The sequence below is a fragment of the Notolepis coatsorum genome (assembly GCF_963971535.1).
Source record: "Notolepis coatsorum genome assembly, chromosome: 12".
NCBI lineage: Eukaryota > Metazoa > Chordata > Actinopteri > Aulopiformes > Paralepididae > Notolepis > Notolepis coatsorum.
Window position 1 is genome coordinate 79,085,214 of NC_140176.1, and position 20,814 is coordinate 79,106,027.

General features: G+C 42.3%; 1 protein-coding gene across 5 annotated transcripts in view; it reads left to right on the forward strand.

Moving 5' to 3' along the window:
* The window catches only part of nup58 (nucleoporin 58), a 66,835-nt gene that overhangs the window by 31,041 nt on the left and 14,980 nt on the right, over positions 1 to 20,814 (forward strand). For all 5 annotated transcript variants that reach the window (XM_084326106.1, XM_084326107.1, XM_084326108.1 and 2 more), the window contains 2 exons: positions 3,323 to 3,405; positions 5,013 to 5,214. In XM_084326106.1, coding sequence (XP_084182232.1) covers positions 3,323 to 3,405; positions 5,013 to 5,214 — 285 coding nt within the window. The remainder of the gene's footprint in view (positions 1 to 3,322; positions 3,406 to 5,012; positions 5,215 to 20,814) is intronic.

Genomic DNA, 20,814 nt, shown 5'->3' on the forward strand with positions numbered 1-20,814 from the left:
TCCTCGGATATGTAGGCTCCGAGGTACTTAAAGCTGTTGACTCTCTCAACCGGTGCCCCGTCGATGCTGAGGGGGCTGTAGTCCTTGACCCCCGACCTCCTGAAGTCCACAATCATCTCCTTTGTTTTGCTGACGTTCAGGGAGAGGCTGTTTTCCTGGCACCATCCCGCCAGGACCTTGACCTCTTCCAGGTAGGCCCTCTCGTCGTTGGCAGAGATCAGGCCCACCACCACTGTGTCGTCAGCAAATTTGATGATTGTATTGCTACTCCGCTGAGCCACACAGTCGTGTGTGTACAGGGAGTAGAGGAGGGGACTCAGAACACAGCCCTGGGGGGCCCCTATGTTGAGGGTGATGGATGAGGAGGTGCAGTTGCCTGCTCTCACCACCTGGGGTCTGCCAGTCAGGAAGTCCAAGACCCACTGGCAGAGGTCATAGCCCAAGCCCAGGTCCCTGAGCTTGGCTATGAGTATGGAGGGGACTATGGTATTGAATGCCGAGCTGTAGTTGATGAATAGCATTCTCACATAGTTCCCCTGCCTCTTGTCCAGGTGTGATGCTGCTGTGTGCAGCACATGGGATATGGCGTCCTCCGTGGACCTGTTGGGGCGGTATGCAAATTGCAGGGGGTCCATGTTGATGGGGAGGGAGGAGCAGATGTAGCCCTTTACTAGCTTCTCAAAGCACTTCATGGCTATGGAGGTGAGAGCTACAGGGCGGTAGTCGTTGAGGCAAGCAGGCTTGGATTTTTTGGGTACAGGGATAATAGTGGACTTCTTCAGGCAGGTGGGGATGACAGCCTGTTCTAAGGACAGGTTAAATATGTCAGTGAATACTGGGGCCAGTTGGTCGGCACAGACTTTTAGGACGCGGCCGGGGATGCCGTCCGGACCTGCTGCCTTCCTGATATTCACTTTTTTAAAGGTCCGCCTCACCTCATGCTCTGTTACCCTGAACACTGCGCCTCCATCAGCAGCCGACCCCCCCCCCCCCCCCATTGCCGAGGCTTGTGAGCTGGTGTTGTTATTACCAGCATCAAACCTCGCATAGAAGGTATTGAGGTCATTTGCTAAGGAGATGTCACTGTTCAGTTTGAGGGAGGCGCCTTTGTAGTCTGTCATCGTTTTGAGCCCCTGCCACATAGCTCTAGAGTCAGCTTGTTCAAACTGGAGTTCAATTTTATCCCTGTAGCGCCGTTTGGCCTCTGACACTGTCCTCCTTACGTTGTATCGCGCCACCTTGTGGTCATTCATGTTGCCTGCCACTAGGCCATCGTTGTATGCTTTGGTGCGCTCTCTCAGAGCTTCACGGACGGATTTGTCTACCCAGGGTTTTTGATTTGGGTAAACTTTCATTTTGGTAGTGGGGATTGTTTCTTTCACCCTAGTACAAACATAGTCCAGCACTGTCTCCGTGTAGACATTAATGTTATCTGTGTCGCGGAACACATTCCAGTCTGTGTAGTGAAACACTGACCGGATCGTCTCCTCTGACGTCAAATCCCATTTCTGCACCTCTCGCGAGACTACGGGAGTACTTTTAATTCTCTGTTTGTACTTTGGTGAAAGAAAGATGGACGCGTGATCTGATTTACCAAAGCCACTATCAGAATGAGCCTTGTAGCCACCTTTAAATTGCGTGTAACAGTGATCTAGGATGTTACCGCCTCTGGTGTTGCAAGTCACATGCTGATAGAAGTCAGGTAATACCTTTCTCAGATTGGCGCTATTGAAATCGCCCAGAACCAAAATGGCGGCGTTAACGTTCGCCACTTGTATTCTATTTACCTCGTCGTGGAGTCTGGAGAGCGCAACCTTGTTGCTGGCTTGCGGTGGAATATACACTCCGATCAGGACGATCGCCGTTAACTCCCTCGGGAGGAAGAAAGGACGACACTTGATGGTTATATATTCCAGTTCTGGGGAGCAGTGATTGGATAATTCCTTCACGTTAGTTGGATCGCTCCAATTTTTGTTAAACATGAAGGCAATACCTCCTCCACGTTGTTTACCGGACTCTGATGTCCGATCCTTGCGATGGATAAAGAAGTGATCTGCTGGTTGAATTGCGTGGTCTGGAACCTCCGGTGTGAGCCATGTTTCGGTGAAGCAGAGGACGTTGCAGTCCCTAACGTCTCTTTGATATTGAATCCTTGCTCGGATGTCATCCAGTTTATTGTCAATTGATTGTACATTGGCTAGCAATATACTGGGCAGTGGTGTACGGTGGCGTCTGGATCTCAGCCTGTTACGGATCCCAGCCCTCTTTCCTCGTCGTCTGGGTACTCTTTTCCTGGGATCTAGGAACAAAGGATCTGGTCCTAATCTCCGGAGAATTTCTTCAGGCCATTGATGCGGTTCGGAAAGCTGGTCCAGTGAGTAATCCAGTTGGTAAGTTTCCCGTAATCCAATGTCTATGAGTGACTGACGGTCATATACATTAAATGCACCAACAGTTGGTACGAACAAAACTCTAAAAACTATAAATATTAACAAAAGTAAACACAGTCTCGACGGAGCGAACAGAAAGGCAGCCGGTCGGAGCAGCGCCATCTCTCTATCACAGATTTTTGAAATATTGATATCAAAGACGCTGTCCAGCGTCATCGGCAGAATAAGCATGGCGGGGAATGACGTGTTTCAGCGTCAACAGCGATTTAAAGGGTTAACAAAGAGAGGCAGTTGATTTTGCACAACAACAAAAAAATATATATATATTTTTTTTTTATATAATCGAATTTTATTTTCATATTCGAATCCCATGCCCATCGAACGAAGCTTCGAAGTATTTAAGACAGCCCTAGTATATATTATTACTGGATATATTATATTATGTCTTTCTTGATGCAAGCACAGTCCAGGTGGCTGTACAGGGGAAGCTTTTCACTACACTACACCCTCTGAGGTTGCCAAACCCGTAGGCGGGTTTACAATATGTGATGCGGCACGGTCTCGGCCGCCCTATCTCGTTGAGCGATTCAGAAATGGGTAAAAAAATGTATATTGATAGTAATCATTTCCCTCGCTGTCTAAAGAACTACAGTTGTGTCGTAGGGGAGAGGCTGAAGCTCTGATCGACTTGGGCTTGGATTTACGTGTTCGGGAGACTCATGTGCATTAAAACCTGTTTATGATCATGTCTACCACAATGACAGCCCGAGCTGTGAGTGAATTACGCAAAGGGGAGCAAAGCCTTGTAAATTGTATCTGAATCTCTCCCTTTCTTTGTGTGCGCGAGTGGTCGGTGGTCTGATGTCTGATATAGCATTGTCAAAGAGCAGGGAATCTTTTTTTTTTATGCATGTTTGTGTGTTTGTTCTCAGACCTAGCCTTGGCCATGCAGAAGTTGTACCAGACGTTTGTGGCGCTGGCGGCCCAGCTGCAGTCTGTCCATGAGAATGTGAAGGTGAGTCAGGGGCTCTACAATGACTGCATTGCAAATAGAGCTGCTCCTAATAAGTATTCAAGTAATCTATTCACCCAAAGATAATTTTATCGATAAAAAATGTGTGTATCTAAATGATAAACTTTCACCCAGAAAACCCAGATAATTGAACACTGACATTTCAGTTTACTCAGGTTTTTATCTTTTCCATGAATGCATGCTGAAATAGAGCTAGAGTATTTTGAACAATCTCAGTGCATCTGAATTAAATAATTAATAACGCAGAAAGAAGTTGTTTGTCTAAAGCAGCAGGGGGCCATTTCCTCTTTGATTTGGCCAGTTTGATATGTTTTCACTGTGTTGCATTTTCTTAACTTTTAGCCTACCTCCTGCCAAGCACAACACCTGTTTAGTGGTTGGTCACTTTACTCCTACCATTCACATGGAGCCTGTCCATTTCAGCTGTGTGGAGGAACAGTCATTCTATTCTTGAAGGGTTGATTTTAAACCTTGCTGATCCCCGGTTGTACCGTAATTTTCGCACTATAAGCTGCACCTGAATATAAGCCTCGGCAGCTAAATTGAATGATGTGTACATATAAGCCGCACTGGACTATAAGCCGCAGGTGTTTTAATGTTTAATTACCATATGTAATTAGCATTGGGACACAATACTGTCGGATAAATAACAAGAATTTACTCATTTCCAAATTGTATTAAGTTTAGCAAATAAGGGAACAGATAAATAACATTTCAATGCAGTCAAAAAAGCTATATTTCGATTTTTACATTTTCGGGTTTGGTCACGTCGAGTCACATATAAGCTGCACCGTTATATAAGCCGCAAAAAATGGGTAAAAAAGGCGCGCCGTATAGTCCGAAAATTACGGTATATGTATAGCGCTCCACTCTGCTGGCTACATGTCACAGTCCAGTTCAAAATAAAATTTAAGTCATGGACCAGCGAAAGTAGACTCAAAAAAAAAACGAAATAAAATACAAATAAAATATATCTTCCTAGACATGGAAGCAATTGTCAACATAGCTCAAAGACAAATGGTTTTGTTCGAGAAGGGACAGAATCAGGTCCTGCCCTGCCCCTTCCTTACAATATCATATTAATATGTAAAAAGTTATCTAATATAATAATATACCTATCCACTACAGCAAAAGATAAATAAATAATTACAAAAATACTAGTTCACATTATTTTCAAGCTCTAACTTATACTTGTCCAAGAATTCCTGTTTATATCTGCATTTAAACATGTCATGCTCAGGTTGGGATTCCTTTCCACCCTTAGGGTGAAAATACCTGAGCATGACATAAGAGCAAAATGGCCCCTGTGTGAATATGATCCATAGAAAATAATAATAATAAACGTTATTTGTGTGTAGCACCTTTCATACAAGATTTGCAGCCCAACGTGCTTCACAGCAGTATAATATACCGGTAGGTATAAAATAGACAGAATAAAAGCAATGCAGGTACCGGTAATAACAATACAAGTCTCGAGTCTTTCTTCCCTGTTAGATGGTCACATATTTTTCTTCCCACAAGAGTGGGTATAGAGTAGAAGTCGTTCAGGGATGATTATACCCATAGTCTCCCCTGCGGTTCTGTTTCAGATCCTGAAGCACCAGTACCTCTCCTACCGCCGGGCCTTCCTGGAGGACTCCACCGACGTCTTTGAATCCAAGCGGGCATCTGGCAGGAAGTGGCAGAGTGTGCCACGTGTCACCACGGGACCCGCCCCCTTCTCCGGCGTGCCCAACGCTGCGGCCGTTGCCATGGCGGCCACGCTGACCCAGCAGCAGCAGCCCGCTCCAGGTCTGACCGCCTTCAAGTTCTAGAACCTTCCGCTGCAAACCTTCTGACACCCCCCCCCCCCCCCCCCCTGCACACCTACCTCCCCACCCCACCCCTCTACGCTGACTTTCTTGCGTGAATGAAGGAAAGAGGACATTAGGAAGGAGAAGGCAGAGATGAAAGAACTAAGCCCTGGTGGGTAGTGAGTTTCTCCAACAGAAAAAGAAAGACAAGTAGAGGAAACGAGAGAGGGGAAAGAACGGATACTGGAGATGAAAAGGGAGAGAAAGTAGCTGCCAAACCCCACGTAGAAACCTTTCATCTCTGCTGTTTGAACAGCTTGAGGTCTCTTAACCTTTTAGTTTTAAGGAGCCAAGGAATTTTTTTAAGGGGGGAGGGGGGGGGGGGGCTGGGCTTTAAAAAATGATATTTTTTTAGGTTAGGGATACAGTCTACTTTCATATGGAGAATGTTCTCGCTCTGTGTGACGGAAGCAAGTCTTTTAATTGCGCTGTCTGGAATAGGACCTGAAGAGTAAAGACAAAAAGAGGCTGTTGCTACTGGAGAGACGATACCTACGGGAGACAAACGGGCGACCTCTCTCTCTCGAAACAATGTCTCCTCTTTGTCACTTGAATCTTTTAACTTATAATAACCACATAGCCTGGATCTTCATTAGATTTTTGGGTGTGTAATCGTTCTATTGGGTGCTTGAAAACGATTATACTCGATGACTGTCATCGTCCTGAGGATTGTGCAGTTTTATGTAGAATTGTTGAAGCTTTGTCTTGAGTGTTCTACTTGAGGAGGGGGATTAAGAATTTCGCATAATGAGTGTGTCCTTAGCCACAACAACAGTGTCCCAGCTTGCTTGCGCATATCTGTTACCATATTCCTATGTACAAACGGGTTTGCACTAGTGTTGTCACGATACTGGAATTTCTAACTTCGATACGATACCTTGAAAAGTATCGATATTCGATACCATTTTCTATACCACGGGGAAAATACTTTAATCTTAAAATGTAACTTTCTTTATTACATTTTTTTTTTTTTTTTTTACCTTTTGTTGCTGGGCGATTCTCACCTTCTCTCTGGTATTATAAGAGAAGAGAACTATAACACTTTTAAAACCCTTTGTTTTAGGGCTGGGCGATATGGCCTAAAAATTTTAATAGATTTTTTTTCTCTTAAACTAGAAATCATTCAAATAACTTTGTTTTTATTTGACACAAAAAAAATCAAACAAAGATGAATTTCCCTATTGGGATTGAAGTTCAAACCTAACTTTCACCAATCTTCATATAAAAAAAAATAATAATAATAATATATATAAAAGGTTACTCTTGATCAAACAAAGATGAATGTCCCTATTGGGATTAATAGTGCAATAACTTGCGTTTTCACCAAACTTCACTTAAAACAAATAAAAGGTGCCTCTTGATCATCAAACAAGAATGAATTTCCCTATTGGGATTAATAAAGTGCAAATCTAACTTTCACCAACCATCACTTTTTGTCAAATAAAAGGTGAAAAATTTAAAACATTTTTTTTGCCGATAGTGCAGAAAGTATCGATATTGCGGGAAATTAGTATTGAAACTGTTTTAAATATTCAGAATCGATATGTATCGAAAAATTAATATTTTTGACAACACTAGTTTGCACATATTTTCTCAAACTCGCACACCTACTTGATTGTTGTAATTAGGACTTCAAGCCCAGAAGGGGCTGAAACCCTAGTGTTTTGGGCTGGTTTATTATTAATCGTCTCCTTCAGAAGTGTTCATTGCAAATTCCTGTGAGATGGTAAATGGTGGAGACATGAATACACAGAAATATCCCCATCCAAATGTCCACAAGTTTCGCCCTAGGAGGCTGAAATAGGGCATGGCAGTCAAGTGTGTGTGTGTGTTCATGCCAATTGGCTAAATGGTGGTGTGGCAATGGGAGTGATCTATCCGGTTGCAGCTATTGCAAATTTGCTGTTGTTTTGAGAGTGGAAGCCTCTGTCCTAGTGGCCAAACAATGGCCTGGCCTGGCCCGGCACATATTTAGCCGTAAATTAATGGCCATCTGTCTTGATGGTCATAAAACTACTCGTCTTTATTACAGGCGTGGGAAAGGTCTCGACTCCTCACACCTCATCTGGTTGCAACCCTGGAATTGCTGCTTGCAATTATATTAATATATAGACCTGTTCGCTGTCCACGTCAGACTCTGTGTGCTCGTGCATCAAGGGGGCAAAAGGAACGTAATCCTGGTCAGAACAACGGGGCAGACTACAATATATTTGCATTTGTTAGCCAAGCTAGTGATCTAAACAATCAGCCCATGCCAAAGCTAGATATGTAAAAGGTGAAAGACTCTCACAGCCATGCTGATTTGGCAAAATTACATCCAGAAGTTTTGGTTTGAAACAACTTTTAGTCAGGGGAGTGTCATGGTTTCTCGAGCCCAGTCCTATGTTTTGCGCAGCAGCTCGCGCAGGTAGGGGGCAACTTAGACACATGACTCAGTTGGTATTGCTGATTGGCTCGAACACGGTATGTTTGTAAACTGCAAACGGGTCTATAGTCTGGTAAGAAAGACGAATAAGAAAAATCACCACAACTTTGTAAAAATCCACTTTCACAGCTCCTGTAGTTAAAACATTCACTTACGCTATCATCTTCTGATGCATTTTCATCAGATGTGCTACCATGGAAATGGCCATCTAATGTCCACATGGAGACGTGTTTGGGTGTATCCGCCAAAGTATTTTATCGTATGCAGTGCACGTTTTGTCTGGGATCCTGAATACGCTATTTTCTGAAAACGGGTCCCAGAGTCAACAAATCTGAAGATGCCACCCTTGTGTTTCCATCTTTACAAGCCAGTACACATCTTTCCTGAACCGATGACGCAACAGCCCACCTCTCCCTTAACCCATGCGCAAACCCAGCCAACAAAAAAGAAACGGCATACAACATAGCTGCAGTTAGTCGCTTGTTCACCAACAATCTCAACATTTGTATTCTGGTCATTTTCAACAAGTCAAAGGAAGACAAATATTAGCTAGCTTAACTAGCGTTAGCTCAAAAGCACAGAACCGAGAGCGGTCAGGTGGCGTAACGGAGATTGCGTTCGTCACCAACCCCGGAGACACTGGATTCGCCTGTTCGAATCCAGCTCACAGCTCCGGGGTTGTCACCAGCTTGGCTGGCCGTTCACACTAATACAATTGGCAGTATTAGAGGGTGGGAGAAGCTGGCGGGGTGGGTCCGGGTCGTTGTAAACAGCGACTCCTACAGTTTGGTCGGGGCGCCTGCTAAACACGGATAGGATCTAAGGGCGGTAGTGTGATCCTTCCACACGTTACACGCTCTCAGTGAGAGTCCGCGCTGCCAGGTGAAAAGAAGCGGTTGATTGGCTAGACGTGTGTCGGAGGAAGCACGTGATACTCGTGATAGCCTCCACTCTCTCAGACCGACTGTGGGGGGTAAGTGCGCAGCGACCAGGAAGGGGATTGGGAATTGGCATAACGACTAACATTGGGGATGGGAGAAAATCGGAGGAAAAATGAGGGGGAAAAAGATCAATTTAAAAAAATAAATAAAAAAAGCACAGAACCGGACGACACAAGTTGTTCTGCTAGCGATAACAACAATAATACTTCCGGTCGGGGGGTTTCAAAATAAAAGAGCGAAGTCTAAAACACTGAAGCTATTGAAAGACGTTTATTTTGTACATTTGTGGCAGCGTTACAGCATTTTCAGTGGTTTCATTTGGACGCACATATTTCTTGAGACGATTTTGTGTTTACGGAAAACATTTTTGTAATAAACGAAAAAGATCGGTTCTGTGTGGATGTGGCCTAATTCTCCATAGCAGCTTCATCAAATAAAAGTAGAACATGAGAAGAAGAACACGGAAGTAAACATTTTAACTACAAATGTTAATGTACAAATTTTACATTACAATATTGTGGTGAGTTATCTTATTCGTCTTTCTTACCAGACTAGCTATATATAATATTACAACAATCGAGTAGGTGTGCTTGATGTGTGAGTGCATGTTTTTTGAGTTTAGGCATATCTGCGGCGCAGTTATGGGCTAGTGAGGCTCGGACGCTGTTAAATGTCTCCTCTTGCGGCTAAGTGTCTCACCTGCATTTTATAGAATCTGTCTGGGTGCTGAAATGCTGTCTATGTAGTAACGTTAGACTTATACTGTAGCTCTTCTCACAGTCTGCCTAGGAAAACGTTTCTGTAGTCTGGGGATGCTCCGTGATCAGATGGCTCATTAATTACCCTGTAAGTAGTAGAGTTCTACCTACCTGATCTCCAATCCTCTGAACCGATCTTGTAAAGCATGAAATGCAAGCCTTTTCCTTTAGTTGTCAGCCTTCTTGTCGTGTGTTGTAATAATCTACCGGTACTAGTCTCATCTAAAACTAGATGAAGCTAGTGGGTATTTTTCCAAATGAAAGCTAAAGAAAGATATGTTCTGCTTTCTTACAGAACCTTGTTTATTTACTCCATACATTTCAACTAAGTAACATTCTTTTGATTATCACCGCAATTTGCTCAGACATTTTTATTTTCATATATATTTTAAATGCTTGTATGAATCTGCTTGAACAGAATACAAAATACCAAAGGGATTCATGAATTCTTCAGATAACAACATACACAATGTAGGGATGATATCCTGCATGCATGTGTAGCAGCTATCGGAGTTGGCTTGCCAGTTTGTAGTCCTGCTGGCATTAGAAGCTATCGGTGTTAGCTTGCCAGTTTGTAGGCCTACTGGCGTTAGCAGCTATCATTGTTAGCTTGCCAGTTTGTAGGCCTACTGGCGTTAGCAGCTATCATTGTTAGCTTGCCAGTTTGTAGGCCTACTGGCGTTAGCAGCTATCATTGTTAGCTTGCCAGTTTGTAGGCCTGCTGGCGTTAGCAGCTATCGGTGTTAGCTTGCCAGTTTGTAGGCCTGCTGGCGTTAGCAGCTATCGGTGTTAGCTTGCCAGTTTGTAGGCCTACTGGCGTTTGCTATCAAATGTAACCACATACTGTCACATTGCTGCCACCGAGTTGTGCTGTGGGTCTGCACTAGGGCTGTCACGATTCGTCGACATAATCGACAAATACATGTAGTTGATTTGCATATTCATAATAAAAAACTTTAATTAACTAACGTTAGCTCCTAAGAGTTCCACTAGTGAGGAAAGGAGGGTGAGGCCCTGGGGGGGATGAGCCCGTCTCTCCCTCTCTCTGTATGTCCAATGATTTGAATTAGCGTTACACTATAAAAACCAACTGGATAGTTGATAATACATATTTTAAGTCTGCTATAAGCTCTTCCCCCTCTTTGTGTGTGTATAAATGTACTATATGCTATTTTTTACATGGATTAGGCTAATTAGCTTTAACAATCCTGATTCCTGAGCCTATTTTATTCAAAAGGAGGATATTGATTTAAATATATATATAGCCTATATATAATAAATACATTTTAATCGTAACTTCTGTGCTGGCACAAGCAGAGATAACACACCATACATATACATATAATAACTCATGGAAATATACTAAAAAGCTATTTATGGCCGGTAAAAATCTCTGGCTGGTAGTTTTTTAAATCTAAAGCTGATGAGGATACTCATTAAACATTTTGAAATATTCAATTGCAAATATAATAAATTATTGTTGATTTTTCTGGTAAATTAATTGTTTAGATTAATCGATAAAATAATCAACTGACTGATTAATCGATAACAAAATAGTCGTTGACAGCCCTAGTCTGGACCGTTTCCTGCTTGTTTGTCTTTCTTTTCTTTCTCTTTTTGACATGTATTGATTGGTATCAGTTCGGTATTGGCGGATGTTCTTGCTGAAGAACAGACTACGGCCTCAGGCTCAATCTGCAATCGGGAGCATCCCAGCTACAACGTGTACTAACGCTCTTACAGAAACACAACTTGTATGTACATGAGAATACTTTATACACCTCAGTAGTCGATGACAAATAATTTCAGTATTACAAAGTGTTTTAAATTTTGAAGTGTTCTGAGTAGAGTCCATTATGGATGTCGCCACATCTCTGAGATGTTCAAGTCTTCAGCCTTTTCTGTAGGCTTTGGTTGTTTGGCCTTCTTACTGGCATATCAGGGCACCCCCTTACGATGGAGAAAATAAAATACTTATAAAGTAATTTAATTTTCTTTAAAATTTAATAAGTTAGGTCATTAGGTGTAGTAAAAACATTCCTCTTTTTGTTGCGGTGGTAGCATCGTTAGTTTCCATGGAGTTTTTGTTGAGCAATATTTTATCGGGTGTGATTGCTAAGTTGGCAGGGTTTGGAAGTGTCTCCCATGGCAAATGGACCTCACATGTGTTGCAATTTGTCTGCCCAAATAAGGGCACATGCATTTCCCTCGCATTGGGAAAATGAATGGGTTTGGCTTACTGGCTTTACATGTAAAGTCTGCAACAGTGGCAAAATTTAAGGACTAAATTACACATAAAGTTTAACGAAAACACAGTTCATTTTTACCATGAGCTTCACAGATCTTTATCTTGAGAGGTCTATTATAAAACCACAATCTAAACCGTGTGGTTTTGTGTGCCTGTTGTGCCATTGTAGACGTGTAGTCAAACAAAACACTCGGAACTATTTAAATTCACATTTTGTATTTGTCACTATGCTTTTGCCTTTTATCAATAGTGTGATATGTACTTTACTTAGACTGTTATTGGATGCCTGGCACCAATAAATAATTTGCCAAACATTGCGCAGGGCTAGTATTTATTGTATGTAAGATTTGAACATACGCACATTTTTAGAACTTAGCAGCAAATGCTGGTATCGTCTTCGGTGTGCATTGAGCCTATGTATTCTATGTGCCAAGTAGTGATGGATGCTCCTTCTTGGCCTGGTCATTTCAGAAGTTGATGAAGCTTATCAGACATCACATTCTCACTTCTAAATGTTTTTGGGGAAGTTGATCTTTGATGGAAATAGTGTAGTGAGTGAGTGAGTGGTAAAACATGACGACACTATTCATGGACAGGGTCAGTGTGGCCTGTGGTGGGTGTGGCCTCAGGTGGATCCTAGGGATGCATTGATGTTTCAGACTGCAAGGCTAGAGTGGGCAGTGCCGTGTATTTCTAGAATCCCAGAATCTTGCTTTACAAACTGAATGTGAAATGCACTGAATTTTTTCGACTTTGGTTGCAGTAAAATTATGACTGGATTTATTCACAAGTAATTCCTACCATGAAAAGACCAACAGGGACATAATTATACAACAAGAATTGGGACATAGCAGAGTTGGCAGGATGCTGTGGGTATATTGTGTGGGTGTTTGTGTGTCAGAGTTTCCGTTAGTAAAGATTGGTGCCGGTCCACGTGTCCTGGAAGATTTCAAAAGTGCCGGACAAATGGGAGATATTACGATCAAATATTATCTGTTTATTGAGCTTAAAAACAATATATTTAAATATGTCGGACTTCAAATTCTAGATAACGGAAACCCTGGTGTGTGTGCTTGTGTGCATGGCTGCCTGCGTGCCTACATATCATCTTATATTGTGAGATGATGAAACCAACATGTTTGAAGCAAAAAAAACAAAGAAATGAGGGTCTGTTCTACATTTCTGAGAATGTTTCAAACATACGACGGCCTGGGCATTGAACTCCCGAAACTGTCCGAGGCACTGATAACTTTTTCCGACTTTCCCTTGCATTAGACTCTTCTATATCTATCCACTCGTTTATAGTTAACGGGTACGTTAAATCAAACGTAACCTTGTCCGCGGAGTAGGTCATGTTGACAGTTTCCGTTTGATGAATGGCACTTTCTACAACATTCTAAAGCCAGCGCAGTGGTATATTCATGGTGGTTTAACCATGAGTGTATCATGAATATACTCACGGCTTAGAACGCTCTTGACCAATCACAATGCATGGTCGGACCTACCTGTTGTATAATATACCACAAACAACTTAGCGTTTGGATAGTGGCTGGTGTTAATCACACTCCATGACTGACACATCCTTACATGGACCACAGCAACTTAATGACCTTGATAATGGGGTAAGCCCTGGGTAGCCCCTGTTTGGTTCTGTAGTAGAAAAAGGCTTATGTATTGGTACAACACCACTTGCCACGGTCATCTACCAGTGACCGTGATTTGCCCGGTGTGCCTATTTACAGACTAAAGCAAAAAAAAAATGAAATTGTATAGAGTCGTTGAATCGTAGGTTACCGTCTGTAGTGTGGTAGTGAAAGGGTTAACCTTCTGTAGTGTGGCAGTGAAAGGGTTAACCTTCTGTATTGTCGCAGTGAAGGGGTTAACCTTCTGTATTGTCGCAGTGAAGGGGTTAACCATTTGTTAGTGGTAGTGAAAGGGTTAAAACGGTGACACCAGCCAAGAAAAGATCAACGTCAACTCAGTTTCTATATGAGCATAAGGGCCCATATCATATCCCTTTCATCTGTTTGAAGTTGCATCACTGAAGGGCTATAGTTGGTATTGACCTCTCTCAAACCCCGCCCCTCTTTTCTTGATCCTCCAATCCCCTCGGGGACAGATGAAGAAAAGAGGGCAGGGTTTGAGAGGTCCATCCCGTTACTCACCACTTTACAGATTAATGAACATGCTGCTGCTGATGTCCACTGTTGCCTTCAGAGGGCGGCCAGTGAGATGCATTTGTGCCACAAAAAAAAGAGAAATGTGCATTTCTCCTAATGCAGTCCTCTTTGGTGAGGCAGCCGGGCTCTGAGATTAACAAAACTGCTGCTTTTTTCGGTAGTGTGATAGTAAAGGGTTAACCTTCTGTAGTGTGACAGTGAAAGGGTTAACCTGCTGTCGTGTGGCAGTGAAAGGGTTAACCTTCTATGTGTTGTCTCAGTGAAAGGGTTAACCGTTTGGTAGTGCGGCAGTGAAAGGGTTAAGGCGCTCTTGTTCCTGCCAGAGACTCCAGAGTGTGCTCCGGGTGCTTGCGGTGCCGATAGATAAACACGCCTTAGGATTCCCAGCTGTTAACAGGTTGGATTCCATAAACTTGGCCTAGAGATAATCTCACGATCCTTTCTTTGCCTTGTTCCACAATCCAACTACTCCTGGGCCCAGTTACCCATAACACTCTAAAAACTTGGTGACATTCTGAGTACATGGGATAAGATGTTCTTAGTGCTAAGATCAACTTGGTGTCATTGTGAGTCGATGAGATAAGATTTGTTTTAGTTCTATATGATGCTTTTGGGACCCTCGAGCCCTGAGCGATCCATAATTCTGGAACAATTATTGGATCTCTTGAAAAGCGTCTTAGACCTCTATTTTAGCCGTGTGGTTGTTCCTGTTAATTTTAAACAAAGTTTATCTTATTATTACTAATGTTTATCTGCTATATCCTATGAAAGTGTCACTTTAACCAAAAATTATCTGATTTGATTAATATCCAGTTTGATCTTGACAATGGACAACTTTCTCCTGTAACAAACAAGTAATTATGAGAAATTTAATTTTTATCAGGTCTGTTTGATGTTCAGCACAATAAAACACCAGGCGCATCTTCAGTGATCATGGGAGTCCAAAGTCACGCAGTCACAAATACTTACATTTATTTACTTACATGGCATATAAACTGTCGAGGACTTTAGGACCATTCCTAAACGTAGCAATGTTTTGCTTGAGAATCTCTCTGAATCGTTCCTGAACTGTGAACATCTTGCTGATTATTCTAGAATGTGGAGTTAGTCCCAGACCTTTGGCCGAGGTCTCTACATGACAAGGTTGAGATGAGGCTTGGCAAAAAGTATGGGGGTCAAGGGGCGGTCAAAGGACCGGCGATCTGCACTTGGCCAGAAACCGGTTCTGTTCTCATAGTTTCCCAACTTCAACTAAACGTGATGATTTTGTTGTAGTCTATGCCTTATCTATAGACCTCGACTTTGTCTGTGATGTTGACGAACGTTCCTTCAGGCCTATTCTTTCTAAAATGTTCTCTTAGGTCCGATTTACTCTAGAATTCCTCTGTTGCCTTGGATCATCTGTCTCCAAGTGGTTCTTGTCTGGAATGATGGGTGGTTCAGCGCAGTGTTGAATCTCCCATCTCTTTCTTGCTACTCATCTTTTTTACTTTTTTCCCCCCATCTATATACTCACAGCATGCATCGCCTTTTGTTACAAGACGTTTTCTGGTGTTTCTTTATTACTGGAATCCAATAGCAGAAGTTACTACTGTTGCAGGGTGCCTGTGGGATCTCTGAAAAGGCGTGTATGATTGGTCCATCTCTAGATCTATTAACCACTTCATGTCCTACTGCATCACTTTATAGTAGCTCCTTTTTAGCAGTTTCTAAGGCCTATAATTGTGTGTGTTATCGTGCAGACCAGGGTACGGCTTGTTGTACGGCATGAAGGACAACTTACCTACCCGTTTACGACCAGGAATCTGGCTTTTTATTAAAGAAACATAGAAACAGGTTCATAGTATGAATCCTGATGTTTACATGCTGATTCTTAGTTGGTTTCGGTGGAATTGGTGCCAAAACTTTACCACATGGGTTTATTTTCTTGAATGTTGACTTTTTCCATTGACCTTCCTTTGTCCTGGCCAATTGTGACATCACTGGGTTTCCTTTTAATCTGTTTACACTGCATGGCAGCCACACACTGCAGAAATAAATCCCTTCTTCAGCAAGTACTTTAATCTTGTATTTCCTTTAAAATATTTGATTATTTCTTCAAATTTGTGAAATATCTGCCAACGTGGGTTGGATAATTTAGCTTGTTTGCAATGCAACTGAACTTGTTTGGAGATGCTCTCTCAAAACATGGCAGATGAAATATGGCAGATCACTGTTCATTATTTATGCAGATTATTATTTATTATTATTTAGAATATATTTTTGTCTTGACACAAGAAATGAATTGAAACAAGCTAATTTATCTCACCAAATTGGCAGACCCCTCACTCACTCACTCACTCACTCACTCACGCACGCACGCACTCACTCACTCTCTCACTCACTCACTCACTCACTCACTCACTCACTCACTCACTCACTCTCTCTCTCTCTCTCTCTCTCTCTCTCAAGGAAAAATAATGTAGATTGTAGGACTCGATAGTCGATACAAGATCAGAGTGCTTCTTAGGAAGGAGATTATTTGCTATGTAGATGCCAATTTTGTCTCTAATCTAAATCTGGAGTGTTTTTGGTTTTGTTTTGTTTGGTTCATTATGAGTGTCTTTAATCCTATGTAACCAATTCCTGTTGATACAGTATATTTAATATTATATGGTGTGCCTCCAACTATATTCAATAAGTATTGTTTGTGTGATGCATTTGTTTTTTGGCACATGCTAGTTCATTCACTCTCAGAAATCTTGAAATTATATTTTTGAAGAAAGAAAGAAAACTGTCAAATGCAATAGTGACTTAGCAATTAACACCAATCAGCTCCTGTCCTAAACTGTCTGTCTATGTTTTATGTAAGTGGACATGCATTAAATTGACAATAAATCCATTTTTAAATGAAGAGACCGTTGTCCTTGTTTCTTTTTGACTGAGAATTTACTTTTTCTTGAAAAAGAAAAACATGTAGGATAATTGGAAAACTTAGTCCAAATTTTACGACACGAAAGCAGGGAAGAAAAAAACAGTGAAAAGGAAACAAGACTGGTTTCTGAGTGAAAGAACTAGCAACATATTTTGTTTTTATGGACATAATCTGTAAATGTAACAGAACGACTGATGAACATCTGATTTGACATCTATTATATTACTAGTGAACCAGCATCTAATGCCGTTGTTACTACTGGTAGTACTCCATTGATTAGGACCAATCAATACAGTCTATTCACAATAATAGGGATAGGGATGCACTGATACTAGGGGTGTAATCGGTTTTCGGGTCACGGTTTGGTACGAGTTCGGTACAACAGGAAAAAAATATTTATAATTATTATTAAATTTAATTATTTTCTATTAAGTTATACTTAGTTCCACATAGGCTTGCCGCGGTGGTCAGTGATACCTGTCATTCTGTGTTCAGGCATCCACTGAGTAAATATGTATTGCCCACCGCCCCCACCCCCCACGGTGTATGCTTTTTAAGTTTCACTTCTAGAGTAGATTTAACTTCACGTGAAGCAGAGAAAGAAGACTTTAGAGAAGAGATGACATGTTACATAACAATGGCAGAGGATTTATCAATATTTTGGATTTAAACACAGCAGCAGCTCGACTGGAGAGGAGCTCAGATGATCAGTCCAAGAAAAGTATAGTGCATTAGTCCTTTTTTTTGTGTGTGTGTGTGTCTTTCCATTGGTTAACATTATTGGGCTGAACATTTTCAGCCTATTGTAATTTGTAATGACCCTGCTGGATGTACCGAACCGGGACGTCGCGGGACAAATACAAGTACCGTACAGTTACACCCCTAACTGATACAGATACTGGCTGCTTTTTCTGGCTCATGGAAGCAATGCTAGATCTATTGATGGAGATAATTTAATAACGGTGACTTTTCATCTCAGTCTCACTACTGCAGACAGTGTTCAGTAAATTAATCTGTTGGGTGTCTGCCCGGTCTCAGGGTTGGTATCGGTAATGAAGGAGTGGTATCACTGCAGCATAACGGATGATACATAGAAACCACAGCCTGACCGATTCTAGCCTGTTCTAGCCTGGTATCTGACCGATATCCCATTCCAGTATTGGTGCATCCCTAAGGACTTCTAGTAACCAGCATGTTAAGAATACACTGATTAGTTCTCAAGCGTAATGCAAGGGGAATACATGGCATGATGACCCAGAGCGGCTTACACGCAGTGCCGGGTAGTAACACGCTGCTTAACCTTATTTAGTCTCTACTTCTCTCTCTCTACTTCTCTCTCTCTCTCTCTCTCTCTCTCTCTCTCTCTCTCCCTCTCTCCCTCTCTCTCCCTCACACCCGCACGCACACGCTCAGAACCACACTCACAGCAGAAAAAGTTTTGATGATGCAGATGCATAACAGATTGTCTCACGCACACATTAACACTGATTGCCCAACCCGAGTTGAATGCCCATCACGAGAATATTCGTTTTTTTTTTTTATTTGTGATCTGAATTCATATTTCATCAACCGAGTCTACCGTTGGTAAATCAGCCACTCCAGGCGCTCAGATGTGAAAAAAGCGCCCCCTATCGTCTCCCAGATGGTAATTCACCCTTTTGGATTGGACTCAATGAAAAGGCATGAGAAAAAAAAACCCGGACTCCACATTTTACTTCTCACGCATGTGACCGGAGTCGATCAGCTTCATTCTGGACCCTCAGAGCAGCGGGGATTATGTGTTTTTACAGTATACGCGGTGGATCAATAAAAGGATAGATTTTCGGAATGGCGATCAGGAATTGGAATAATCCATTTGGATACCATCTGATCTCGGGTAAGGAATCTTATTTTACCAGTATTAGGATAATCAGACCCGTTTTCACGGAGATATAAGCTTTCTCCCTATAATGTGATATGGCTGTTTGACTGTAAAAGCAATCAGGAACTGAGAGAATCGATTTTCAGCGCGCGGCACCAGCGTGCACACGTACACATATCAGGGTTTCCGTTAGAAAAAATTGTTGCCGGTCTCCGTGACCTGCAAGATTTCAATCTACCGGACAAATGAGATTAATTCCGGTCATAGTTTATTGAGCTTTAAAACAATTGATAGGCAGGCTATATAAAGAATGTCATGTAGATTTATAATATTATTACTTAAAACTAGACTACTTTTGCGTATACAGTCATTAATATATTCCAAATAAAATAAGTCCCTCGATACTCCGTGCTGCTGCTGACTTGAAATAAAATAGACCGTGTATGTGGGCAGTCGGTCCGACACTAAACAGCAGTCTGTTATAATCACATTTTTATGAGCTAACAAATTCCGTTATATTGGACATTTGTATTAATTATATCAAGCGAAGAACTGAGAAATTTGGCAGAGAGACGGCAACATTATCGTGGGTTTGCGTGATGTATATCTCCACCTCCCAACGACTTGGTGCTGGTCATAATGTCCGGTGAAAACAACTCCCTCCAAGCACAACTTGACCACCCGAACCGTACCAAAACAGGCCAAAATTAAATAGCCCATGCGACGAACGATTCATTACATTCGTTTCATCGTTGCTCCACCAAGCAGCCGGTCCAACAATATCAGCGCGAGCCGGCCGCAGTTAGTTTGCAAGAAGCATCCAGCTGCAGACCCGCAGAGCAGCTTTCCAGGTCTGGGGACCGCACTGTGCCAGCAAAGCTGGTGGGTTCTGTGGGTCTGCAGCTGCATGCCTTCCGCAAATCCAGCAGCAAGCTCTCACTGACACAGCGTCGTCATTACCAGACCGGCTGCTTGGCGATGCAACGACAACAAACGCAATGATTGTTTCGTTCATCGCATAGGCCACCCAACTCCAGCCCATCCAAATACAATTCAAATAATCAAACTGTGCCCAGAGGGAACTATTTTCACCGGACACTATGACCGGAGAGATTAAATTTGTCGGACTTCAACAGATTTTGCCAGTCAAATACCGGTAATTACCGGCTAACGGAAACGCTGACACATATACTATCGATAATCTAGCGTTTATTTGAAAACGATTCATAAATAGGCAGAAAATGACAACGTTCTAGAATATTCCAGTACAGGGCGATTATCATGGAATCTCTTATTTTTTCCGTGAAAACGAGGGCTTTTCAAAATGATATAAAACGGAAATTAACCGATAAAAAAACAATCCGCTTCGACAATGTTGACTGGAAATGGGTCATTGATAATGCGACGGGCAGATTAGACACATAGCCATAATTTAAAACATAGATTAGGCGATATTAACGTTAACATTGAAGTGGTGCTGGGCATTCAAGGGGGTAAAAAGGAAAACACGGCCGGCTCTGAAAATGTTAACGATACACACCCTCGTTCTCTCTCACACACACACACATTCACACACACACAGTACCCTGAGTGGCACTGAAGAGGAACGATGATCGTCTCCACCCGATACTGTTGGGGAGGGACCGAGGGAATAAAAGAAAAGCCATTCTCTCAGTCTTTCACAAACATGCTGCACTCGCATGCACACAGAGGATTGGAGGAGTGAAGAGTAAAAGTGTGCCGTCTCTCTCTCTGCCTCAGGGACCCAGGCGCCCTTGGGGGCAGGGTTCGGAAACCCCTTTGCCTCGGCAGTGGGCACGAGCTTGTGCTCATCAACCCACAGAGGTACCGCCTCTGTTTCTCTTCTAAACCGATAATCTGCCCTTTCCCATCCTCTCTTATTCCACATGAACACATCCCCTTCTATTCCACATGAACACATCCTCTTCTATTCCACATGAACACTATTCCACATGAACACATCCCCTTCTATTCCACATGAACACACCATCTTCTATTCCACATGAACACTATTCCACATGAACACATCCTCTTCTATTCCACATGAACACATCATCTTCTATTCCACATGAACACTATTCCACATGAACACACCATCTTCTATTCCACATGAACACATCCTCTTCTATTCCACATGAACACATCCTCTTCTATTCCACATGAACACACCCTCTTCTATTTCACATGAAC